The 13,070-nt window shown below is 35.2% G+C and overlaps 1 protein-coding gene across 1 annotated transcript in view; it reads right to left on the reverse strand.

The window, feature by feature from the left end:
• UNC13C (unc-13 homolog C) overlaps positions 1 to 13,070 on the reverse strand; it is a 656,973-nt gene that overhangs the window by 247,716 nt on the left and 396,187 nt on the right. The window contains exon 17 of the mRNA XM_006149494.1: positions 2,681 to 2,814. Within this exon, the coding sequence (XP_006149556.1) occupies positions 2,681 to 2,814 (134 nt within the window). The remainder of the gene's footprint in view (positions 1 to 2,680; positions 2,815 to 13,070) is intronic.

A 13,070-nucleotide genomic window follows, 5' to 3' on the forward strand; every position in this document is an offset into this window, starting at 1 on the left:
GATATTTCTGAACTTGTCGCTAGCTTTACGTTGGCTGTTTTCTTGGTTGCTTTTTGTTCTTATTTCTGTCAATGTGTCTTTAGTTTTCCTGGCAAAGCACTCCCTTCAGAACTTCTTAAAGAACCTGTCTGGTGTTGGTAAATTCTTTCAGGTTTTGTTTATCTGAGAATTTTTTTTTATCTTTTCTTTCCATATCAAGGATAGTCTTGCTGGGTATAGTGAAATTGTTTTTCACTTAATGCTTTGAATTTTTTTTTCCATTCTTTTCTTGCTCATATTGTTTCTGATGAGAGGTCTGATGTTAGCCTGATGGGATAATCTTTGTAAATGACTTGAGAGTTATCTCTTGACAATTTTAGTATATTGTCTGTCTGTGGATTTGTCCAATCTGGCTATGATGTGCCTTGGATAAGATCTTCTTGGGTTGATTCTATTATGGGTTCTTTGTATTTTTTGTGTCTGGATATTTGAATGCCTCTCTAGATTTGGAAAGTTTTCTTCTAGGATTTCATGGAATAGATTTATCAATGCCCTTATTAGTTTCTTCACCTTTTGGGATATCAATTATCTAGATGTTTGGGCACTTAATGGTATCTAGTATTTCTTGTATATTATTCTCATTTTTGGGGATTATTTTCTTCTTTTAGATGATTTCTTTCTAGATTGGAGCTTTTTATATTCAACATCTGAGATTCGATCTTCTGCATGGTCTAATCTGCTTTTAATACTTTCGAGGAAGGTTTTGATTTCCTGTATTACAGCCTTCATCTCTAGCAGCTCCATTTGATTCTTTTTTATCGTGTTTATTTCTTCTTTCAGATTGTGGAAGAACTTCCTCACCTCCTGGAACTTGGATCTTTCTCTTGCACATTCTGTTTATGGTTCCTCATCTCTTGCATCTCATTTTGTCACTATAAATATTATGAATTCTATATCGGACATTTCCACGTGTTCCATTGTTCTATATGTGGATGATGAAGGGTTGTTCTTTTCCTTTGGGGGAGGAGATATTTTCTCTGTTTCTCATAATTCTTGTGCCTCTTAAGTGTGATGGATTATACATTTCTTCCTTCTTTCCTGGAGTTAATTCTGAGCTTCAGAAGTATGCAGGAGGAGGCAATCCACTATCTCTCTGTGGTTCCATTTCCCTGATGCTCGCCATGCAACTGGCACTTTTGACTTTGGAACTGGATATTACACCGTGTGCCTGGGCTGAGCTGCAAGGTTTCAGCTGAGAGTTCAGAGGTGTGTGGGAGATGAGGAGTTGCATATCTCCATCCTTCTCCCTGCAGCTCACTTGCAGTCTTTCCTCTCTAAATTTTAGTCAGTTGGTAGTGAATTTATTTTTGCTTAGAAAAGGTTTCTGCAACCGTCTGTATATTTCTGGGATCTGGAAGATGGGGTTTAGAGCAGAGCCTCAGTTGTATAGGTTCCTGAACACAGCAGGACACACCTCATATCTAAAATGGCTTCTGTCTGAGTGTTTCTGGGGTCTGGAAAGTGGGGTTTAGAGCATAGCCTCGGTCCTTCAGGATACTTAAATTTCTCGCTTTTGTGATTGGAATTTAAATTGTATTCAATGTAAACTTTGATGCTAACTGTCTTGACCAGTATAGAATATAAGACATGATAAAACCAACTCTCCATAGTAAATGTAATCTACTTCATGGTTTGTCTATTCCTGCAACCCTTCTTGCCCACATCATGTCAGGATACCCTCTTCGTTAATCAGATCACCAGTCCCTTTCTTTCTTTTTTTTTGGTAGTCTTACATGTGAGGGTGTGAAATAAAATGTAAATGTGCAACATTAAACTTGGATTGACTCTGGGAACAATATCTTTATTTTACATAAAAAACAGAGACCCAGGAAAATTATAATTTGCCCAAAGTCTTGAAGCTAGTGGTGTTTGATAAAATGATGATTTTTATAGACTGTTACAGAACATCCATGAATTTTAATCCATTTATTTTATCTTGGAGGCACAGACTTTAGATTATAATTTGCAAAATTGACTTTTCTATTAAATATTATATTGAATTTGTTAAATCCAATTTGCATGACTATTTTGAAAGCAAAATTTTAAACAACTCTTCATTATTATAAAATCTACAAGGAAATATGTATAGCATTAACTCTTTGATTTCTTTTAGTTTTGAGAGAGTGTACTCCCCTGCTTTTGAAACTTTGAGAGCATTATGAAAGGTACCAGAGTAAAGAGGAAATTTAATAAATAAAATATAACTAAAAATCAAATAATGGGAAATAAGTATCTCTATATTCTAAGAATTATACTCTATGGGGCTCAAATTAAAAATGCATAATATTACTGAATTGATATTTACTAATAAAATATAAAAATACTTTGTTTTCTTTTTTTAAAATGTTTATTTATTCATTCACTTATTTTAATTTGACCAGAGAGAGACACACACAGAGAGAAAGGGAAAGTGAGAAAGCAGGCCACCAGATTCGGGACTCAAACCATGGTCAACCATGTGGGAATGTCCAGCTCCTTAACCACCATGCCACCTGCCGGCTTCCAAAAATACTTTGTTTTCTAGAACTATTTTTTTAAAAGTTTGTCACTGTCTCCAAGTATAAGCTGTTCATAAAATATGTATGTATTTTTTTCAGTTTATTGGAATAGAATGCATTCATTTCCAAAACAGTGTACTTACTGATTCAGGACAGGTGTGTAGGCAGTTTTATCCTCATCAATAATAGTGACCATTAGGGTAATAAGTTGGGGCCAAAAATCCAAGTTCTTGGTTGTGGGTCCCTGATCTTCTCGAGGAATGTCCTGTTTCTTACTCTGCACACAAGGCCAAGCAACATGCAAAAGAAAAAGTTAAAAGGGTTAAGTTTAGTTAGATGTCATTGTCAAACAGGAGAATCAGAGAAAAGTAATCATGAAAAAACTCCTGATCATGTGAGTCAAAATATTACACTCAATTTCCTTTCTTCATTAAATGGCACCTCAAGTGAATGGCACCCCATAGGATGAACTCACGGTGGCCAAGCTTGTAGTTTGGGTACTCTTTCTTTCTTGCTTGCTTGCTTTCTTTTTTAAAATTAATTTGGCTTCTATCACTTTTTATTTATTTATTTATTCATTCATTCAATCTAGAATGCAGGTTTCTCTTGCCTTTGTTACAATTCATGACCCTAGGAATCATTATTGTAAAAATGATCCCTTCAATGTGACTATTCCAAAAGTAAAGACTAAATTTTATGTGAACAGAAAGTTATATGTGTGAAATTAATCCTATTTTTTTTTTTTTTTTGCCATCGGGTGTGTTCACAAGCCAGAGAGAGAGAGAGAGACAGTGAGAGAGAAAGTGAGAAATTATCCCCGCACCCTATCCCCTGGGGGATGGGCACTTCACAATACCTTTTCTTACATTTTCCTCTCAGGATTTTGGGCACACATATGTATACACATGCCTGGTGTGATTTTTAAGCTGCCAGGTCCAGGACTTGAACCATGGTCTGTCATGGGAGAGTCCAGCACCTTAACCACCATACCACCTACTGGCCCCAATCCTGTCTATATGTTTTATCTAAAGCAATATCAATAGTATGTATGCAGAACTCAAAGTTACTCAGTTACAAAATCAGTCCTGTCAAATTCTACAATCTATATATGCAATATGAATTGACTGAAACACTCCAATATTCCTCATAAGATGCATTTAATTAACTATAATTTTGTAGATCTACCTTTTCCCTTTTATTTGCATTTATTTAAAACACCTTTGAATATTTCTCAGTTTACAACACTGCTTGAATTCTTCAAATTTCTCACCTCTAGAAATCAGAATGTGGCCTGAGATGATCTAAATTTACTTTGGGATTGAGAGAGTGCAATACAATCTTGAAGTGTTTCACATGTAAATTTTATACTTAATGCGTACTATTAATTCCAACAAACAAAAAAGTTATTCTGATTATTTATTTTGGTGGGTATTTCTCTAAGAGCACTTGTTTTACATTTTAAAATCAGGGAAGAAATTATAATGATACATTTTACACAAGTAAGTGGGAGGCACATGGCTTCAATGACTATTTTTGATGAATTATTTATAAACTTATAGATCTAGGATATCTAAAAACATCTTCTGATGTAAAATATACATTAGATTTTATTTGGCCCCATTTATTGCCACATATAATTGCCACGTCTTCTACCATGACTAGAAAGAAGATCACCACCTTCTGCTGAAAGGTTGCATATACAAATCTAGTGCTCTTCAGGACATGTAAGGATATTTGAATGAGTAATCATCCTATTATTGTTCCCATTTAAGTTAAAATATAGCCCCACAGTGAATCCATTTATGACTGGAGACTTCTACACACTTTCTACAATATAGCTCTAAAGACATGCAATTTTCTGGGGCACTTCCAAAACCTGTTAATTTACCTTTAGGCTCAAAATGCAGCAGATGTTAAGACTTGTAGAGCTAAATTTAAAATAGTAAGAAATTAGAAGCTAATATAAATTACTTCAAATAGCCAGAATGAACTATAAGCAATAAAAAATGGAACTTAAGAACTTTGCATAACTAATACCTGAGAGGCACTTGATTCTCCTTTACAGGATTCCTTTTTTAATTCCTGAGGTATACCAAAGTATGCCAGATTTTTAGGAAAAAAAGACAATGATACTGGCTTACAAATATGCAACGCTGCTAACTAAAGTGAAATTCTTTATTGACATTTATCTTTAGCTTAACAAGACTTTATCTTGGTCACAATAATATTCATATTGGGACCAGCAGACGGTATAGCAGTTATGACACTGGACCCCCACATGATTGACTTCGGTTTGAGTCTCAGACCCGGTGACTAAAACAGGCTGTGTGTGTGTGTGCATGCATGCTCAAGATCCTGAGAAGAGCATGGAGGAGAAGGGTCTTCAGTGTGGCCATCTCCCTGGGGGGTGACTTCTCACTTTCCCTCTCACTGCCTCTGTCTCTCCTTCTCTCCAGTTGAGTGCATGTGCCCTAAAGAAAAAAAAACTCAAAAAAAAGAAATTATTTTTGCATTATATTAAGTTCAACAGTTTTCTCTATAAAGTATTTCAAAATATAGAGAATCTGGTGAGTTGTGAAAGCTGTAATTAAAATTAGTTCTGATGGTCTCAGTGGACTATATTCAGACACTATCATTAATCACCATGATGTACACATAGCCAAGCTACATGTCTTATACATTTTAAATAATGTGGTTAAGTGAAAGTCAGAGAAAAGTAATCATGAAAAAACTCCTGATCATGTGAGTCAAAATATTACACTCAATTTCCTTTCTTCATTAAATGGCACCTCAAGTGAATGGCACCCCATAGGATGAACTCACGGTGGCCAAGCTTGTAGTTTGGGTACTCTTTCTTTCTTGCTTGCTTGCTTTCTTTTTTAAAATTAATTTGGCTTCTATCACTTTTTATTTATTTATTTATTCATTCATTCAATCTAGAATGCAGGTTTCTCTTGCCTTTGTTACAATTCATGACCCTAGGAATCATTATTGTAAAAATGATCCCTTCAATGTGACTATTCCAAAAGTAAAGACTAAATTTTATGTGAACAGAAAGTTATATGTGTGAAATTAATCCTATTTTTTTTTTTTTTTTGCCATCGGGTGTGTTCACAAGCCAGAGAGAGAGAGAGAGACAGTGAGAGAGAAAGTGAGAAATTATCCCCGCACCCTATCCCCTGGGGGATGGGCACTTCACAATACCTTTTCTTACATTTTCCTCTCAGGATTTTGGGCACACATATGTATACACATGCCTGGTGTGATTTTTAAGCTGCCAGGTCCAGGACTTGAACCATGGTCTGTCATGGGAGAGTCCAGCACCTTAACCACCATACCACCTACTGGCCCCAATCCTGTCTATATGTTTTATCTAAAGCAATATCAATAGTATGTATGCAGAACTCAAAGTTACTCAGTTACAAAATCAGTCCTGTCAAATTCTACAATCTATATATGCAATATGAATTGACTGAAACACTCCAATATTCCTCATAAGATGCATTTAATTAACTATAATTTTGTAGATCTACCTTTTCCCTTTTATTTGCATTTATTTAAAACACCTTTGAATATTTCTCAGTTTACAACACTGCTTGAATTCTTCAAATTTCTCACCTCTAGAAATCAGAATGTGGCCTGAGATGATCTAAATTTACTTTGGGATTGAGAGAGTGCAATACAATCTTGAAGTGTTTCACATGTAAATTTTATACTTAATGCGTACTATTAATTCCAACAAACAAAAAAGTTATTCTGATTATTTATTTTGGTGGGTATTTCTCTAAGAGCACTTGTTTTACATTTTAAAATCAGGGAAGAAATTATAATGATACATTTTACACAAGTAAGTGGGAGGCACATGGCTTCAATGACTATTTTTGATGAATTATTTATAAACTTATAGATCTAGGATATCTAAAAACATCTTCTGATGTAAAATATACATTAGATTTTATTTGGCCCCATTTATTGCCACATATAATTGCCACGTCTTCTACCATGACTAGAAAGAAGATCACCACCTTCTGCTGAAAGGTTGCATATACAAATCTAGTGCTCTTCAGGACATGTAAGGATATTTGAATGAGTAATCATCCTATTATTGTTCCCATTTAAGTTAAAATATAGCCCCACAGTGAATCCATTTATGACTGGAGACTTCTACACACTTTCTACAATATAGCTCTAAAGACATGCAATTTTCTGGGGCACTTCCAAAACCTGTTAATTTACCTTTAGGCTCAAAATGCAGCAGATGTTAAGACTTGTAGAGCTAAATTTAAAATAGTAAGAAATTAGAAGCTAATATAAATTACTTCAAATAGCCAGAATGAACTATAAGCAATAAAAAATGGAACTTAAGAACTTTGCATAACTAATACCTGAGAGGCACTTGATTCTCCTTTACAGGATTCCTTTTTTAATTCCTGAGGTATACCAAAGTATGCCAGATTTTTAGGAAAAAAAGACAATGATACTGGCTTACAAATATGCAACGCTGCTAACTAAAGTGAAATTCTTTATTGACATTTATCTTTAGCTTAACAAGACTTTATCTTGGTCACAATAATATTCATATTGGGACCAGCAGACGGTATAGCAGTTATGACACTGGACCCCCACATGATTGACTTCGGTTTGAGTCTCAGACCCGGTGACTAAAACAGGCTGTGTGTGTGTGTGCATGCATGCTCAAGATCCTGAGAAGAGCATGGAGGAGAAGGGTCTTCAGTGTGGCCATCTCCCTGGGGGGTGACTTCTCACTTTCCCTCTCACTGCCTCTGTCTCTCCTTCTCTCCAGTTGAGTGCATGTGCCCTAAAGAAAAAAAAACTCAAAAAAAAGAAATTATTTTTGCATTATATTAAGTTCAACAGTTTTCTCTATAAAGTATTTCAAAATATAGAGAATCTGGTGAGTTGTGAAAGCTGTAATTAAAATTAGTTCTGATGGTCTCAGTGGACTATATTCAGACACTATCATTAATCACCATGATGTACACATAGCCAAGCTACATGTCTTATACATTTTAAATAATGTGGTTAAGTGAAAGGGAAATTGCTACAGATGATATGTCTAGCATCATAGCCATTTGTCATTGTTCTGCAAGGAGTGATGTGGAAAGGAGAGACAGAAGTAGTTCAATTTGCATTAATTCCAAAGTCTCTTAGTTATCACAGATTGTAATCTCATCATTTTTTATGACACTGGGGGATTATTAATGGTGCCATTTTGGGGTATCAAATTCAGTATGTAGCATCAGAATAAACTCATATGCATGCTGAATCATTGTTTTTATATAGCACACAATAGCATAAGCCAGGCTCACTCCACTTTCTATTTTAATGAACTGCACATATAAAAGGATGGTATAATAAGGTATATTAATTTACTCAGTTTCTTAAGAATTAAACTTTTCTTTTCTTTTTTTATTTATCCTTTTTTGGGGGGGGGCAGAGTTTTTGTCCGTTTGGTTTTTTTTGCTATAGGGCGCATGTGGCTCACTAGAAAGACAGAGAGAGGCAGAGAGACAGAAAGCGAGAACCACCACCACCACCCCCCCAGGGGGGTTGGCACACCACAATCCCTTCTCCTCCATTCTCCTCTTGGGATCTTGGGCACACACGCAAATGCCGCTGGCATGAGTGTAAGCCACCGGGTCCAGAACTCAAACCATGGTCGATTACATGGGAGTCCAGCGACATAGCCATTACGCTAACTGCTGGTCAAAGAATTAAACTTTTCTAAGTAAAATTGTATTAATATAGCCTAGAAATATACTAGTGTATTTGACCTTATGATTAGAAACTTTAAGGTAAAGGCAGTAGAAATCTAGAAAAGCTAGTAATGTATATTCACAAGAACTGAAACTGTTGTGAAATGATATAGATAATAAGAAAATAGAGTAATTATAAACTCATTATAACACATAAGAATTGTGCTACATTTATAAAAATATGACCTATCCAGATGGCATAATGGTAATGTCATTGGACTCTCACATGGTTTACCATGATTCAAGTCCTGGATCCGGTGGCTTGAAACACACTGGGTTAAGGAGAATGGAGGTGAATGGACTGTAGTATGGCCATCCCCCCCAGGGGGTGATTTCTCACTTTGTCTCTGTCTCTCTGGAGAGCACACACACTCTATATCAAAAAAATCTCCAAAAAAAAAAAAAAAAGACTTGGAAGAAAGTTTGTGATGGGATAATGGAGGGAATTTTTGAAAATGGTAATTTGCCATGGTATAGCATCAGCTAAAGTTTCCAGTGGTCATGTTTATACATGTTTATGAAAATACATATACAGACACGCTAATGAGATGTATTCTACACTTTCATAATATAAAGTAAGAGAACATGAGCATATTGTATCAAGAAGAGGTCAATATATCAATAGAATAAGAGAGAACCATTGCATGCAGAATGAATGTTCTTCTGTGACAGATGATAGCTTCATGTTCCTGGGACTTATGTAGGTGCTATTAAAGTGGCTATGACATTTTTTGGCACCCCATTTATTTGTTCAATGAGCATAAATGTGAAAGGTTTGGCAGAGAAATACGAAGATGGGATATGTAAATTCAAAAGCACATGACAGATGCATCTTTGAAGAATTATAGTAAGATAGGCTACAACAGCTTTTGACAGTGTGGTTCTCTGACATCAATGCTACTGAATATTAGTGATTCAGTCTCTCTGTTCCCCTCACTCCCTCACCTTCTCCCTCTCTCTTTTTCTCTCTCTTTCTTTCACACATGAACAGAAGCTCACACAAGTCCATGGTCAACTAACAAAACATTTGCTTGAGTTAAGTTAAATAGGATATTTCCAGACTTCTTGAAGTCTTTAGTATGCCAATGTGCATTGTAATTTTCTAAGTTTTTGGTTCTTGAACTTTAGTGTATATCAGCATCACTGCGGAAAGCTTGCTAAAATATAAATGGGCTTTGGCAAGTATTGCTGGGGTTGCTGGTCCAGGTACCAATTTTAGAAGTATTTCAGTAAGAGCTAATACTTGAGAATCAGTTTCTCAATTGTTTGCAAACTGCTAGAGTCCTCCACCATCTTTCTATTTTCCCACCTTATCTTGTAAAACTCTCAGTAGGATAATTGTTCCTTTGAGCATGCTTTAAGATACGAGGCTAGAGAGAGATGCAGGGGTTAAATTCTGAAGAATCTTGTGTATCATGTCAAAAAGTTTACATTTAAACCAACTAAGGACCATAAAAATATTTTAAACATGGGATAACTTGGCTGTATTTATGTTTTAAATTATTTGGCAGTAGCAGAAATGTAATGAAGAGGAAGGGACACAGGCAATTTAAGATTCTTGTGAAAGCAACATAGACGGTTTATCAGTCAGGAAAAGGGAGAGCAATTATCCTACACTATATTTAGATAGGATTGAAGAAGTAAATTTTTCCAAGTGTCCTTCTGCTAGTTCAAGGCAATCATTTGGGACATTCTTGACATCAATAGAGTCATCCTTGTTTTCTCTTCCAGATACTGCTGCCTTCTCCTTACTGCCTAATCATACTTCCACAACCCCTTAAAGCGAAGACATACCTTTCCATTCAAATTTAATCCTCACCAAAAAAAGTTAGCCTTGAAGATTGAATGTGCAAATAAATAATGGCTAGACCATATATAACAGATGTCTGACCTACAACTGCTATAGCAATCAGTCCAAAAAACCAAACTATTATCTCTGCAGCAACTGATTCATTATGATCAAGACTTGGTCAATGGCTGACAGCTTCCCTATACTTTATCCTCACTTCCAATTCAGGGCCAGTTACAGAAATCCAGGTATGTGATCTCAAATAAATCATATAGGATGCCCCACTTCTGATTGGCTGATTCCTAGTATCCCCATATTAACAACCTCCAATAAGATTATATCTGAAGTCTTCACTGCTTGTCACTATAAGGTTTCACCACTTCCCTGCTTGCCTGTGAGTCTCTGCAGAATACCAGAGATGGTGGCTGATCTCTTTGTTCTAGCAATATATGAATAAATAGCCACCATCTGTTCTCATTTGGATGTTCTTCACTTATTTCCAATTATTAATTGAATGTAAATGGACTATAGTCTCAAAATAAATAGAGCAGTTGAATGGATTGAAAACAAAAACAAAAAACAAGATCAACTATATGTTGCTTACAAGAAACTTACTTCACCTATAAGGATACATGTAGACTAAAATTAAAGGGATGAAAAAAATTCCATATAAATAAAACCAAAAAAGACCAAGAGTAGCAATACATCAGATAAAATAGACCATAAATAAAAACTTTTCAAGAAGACAAAGATTATTATACAATAATAATGATGAAGATGATGATATCAATTCAGAAAGGATAAATAAGAAAAAACAAAGAAAAAAGAAAGAAGAAGAAGAGGAAGAGTAATAAGAAAGATCTCAAATAAGAAATATAAGGCTGCACCTAGAGCAACTGAAAAAACAAGAACAAACTAAGCCCAAAGTTAGCAGAAGGAAATAATAATGAAATAGTAAAGACCAGAACACAAAAAGACTGGAAATAATAAATTTTAAAGCAAAAATACATAAGATAAAAACTTAATAAAAATTGGTAAATTTAAGAGTTTTTTAAATAAACAATAAACAAAACTGACACACTTTTGGCTAGCATAAGGAAAAAGAGAAAAGATTAAAATAAATAAAATAAAAATTAAAAGAGGAGACATTACAATTAATAACATGGAAATTCAAAGAATAAGACTATTAGAACAATCACACATCAGCAAATGAATAGTCTGTAAAGATGAGTAAATTTTCTGGCATGTATAACCTGCCCAAAAGAATTAAGAAGAAATAGAAAATCTGAAGAGAAAACTGATAGCAAGGAAGGAGGCTGAATCAATAATAAAAAATATCCTGACATAGAAAAGCCCAGGACTGATGGCTTTACTGCTGACTTACATCAAACATTTAAAGAACTAATAACAATTCTTCTTAATCACTAGCAAAAAATTGAAAAGGAGGGTTATTTCTCATTTTACAAAGCCTCATACCAAAGTCAAAGACATTACAAAGTAAATAAAGAAAAAAAATGAAAAAGAACCTAAAAAATATTAACCCCTATTTTTGATAATGCAAATAAAATAATAAAATGGTAGCAAAATAAATTTAACAATATATTAAAAAGATTATTCATAATAATCAAGTGGCATTTATCCCAGATATATAAGAATGATTCAGCATATGCAATCAATAAACATTACACATCACATTATAAGAGTGAAGGTCAAGGAACCAGCAGTTGGTGTAATGGCTATGTCGCTGGACTCCCACATAGTCGACTGCAGTTCGCATCCCAGATCCGGTGGCTTAAAACTCACACCGGGCACGTGTGTGTGTGTGCCCAAGATCCCAATGGAGGAGAAGGGACTGCGGCGTGACCATCCCCCCTAGGGGGTGATTTCTCGCTTTCTGTCTTTATGTCTCTCTCTGTCTGTCTGGCAAGCATACGCGCCCTAGAACAAAAACCTCTCCAAAAAAAAAATGGGGGAAGGTCAAAATGTTATGATTATTTCAACAGACAAAATGTACTTGACAAAATCCAACATCCTTTTATAATTAGAAACTGTTGGGACCAGGAGATGGTGTAATGGTCACATCGCTGGGCCCACATATTTGACCAAGGTTTAAGTCCTAGACCTGGTGGCTTAAAACTCACAATGGTGTGTGTGCATGCATACCCAAAATCCTGAGAGAAGAAGGGATTGCAGCATAGCCATCTCCCTCTGTCTGGGTGGAGAAGTGATTTCTGGCTTTTTGTCTCTCTAACCACTGAGGTTATGTGCTCTACAGCAAAAATCTCTTAAAAAACAGAAAAAGTAAGCAAATTACATATAATTACATAGGACTGGAAGTCCTAGTAAGAGCAATTAGGGAAAAGAAAGGGAGAAAAAAAAGGTATCCAAATTAGAAAGAAGCTAAATTATCCCTTTTAGCAGAGAACATAGGCTTTAAATATATATATATATATGTGTATATATGTGTGTGTATATATATATATACACTCCTAAATCGTCCATTGAAAAACTGTTAAACCTAGTAAACAAATCCAGTAAAGTTTCAGGATTCAAAATCAACATACGAAAATCTGTAACATAACTATATGCTAAAATGAATTGTCTCTCTGTCTCTATCCTTCAATCTTTCTTTCCCTCTCTCTCACAATGGAAATAAACATAAAAAAATGGAAAAAAGTCCTTTATCTTAGTAAATTTTCTGCTGTTATAACAGAATACCACAGACTGGGTAATTTATATATAAAAAAAGAAGTTTAATTTGTCTGATGGTTCTGCAGGCTAGGAAATCCAAGACATCTGGTGGGGAACACCCCATGAAGGAAGGGCAAAAGGTGAAACTGATTGCAGGAGACAGAAAGAGGAAATTGGGCTAGATTTCTTCTTCTTTTTTTTTTTTTTTTGGAGAGGTTTTTGCTATAGGGCACATGCACTCACCAGAGAGAGAGACAGAAAGGGGGAAATACCCCC

The sequence above is a fragment of the Tupaia chinensis genome, unplaced genomic scaffold (genome assembly GCF_000334495.1).
Source record: "Tupaia chinensis unplaced genomic scaffold, TupChi_1.0 Scaffold000266_1, whole genome shotgun sequence".
In the NCBI taxonomy this organism is placed as follows: Eukaryota; Metazoa; Chordata; class Mammalia; order Scandentia; family Tupaiidae; genus Tupaia; species Tupaia belangeri.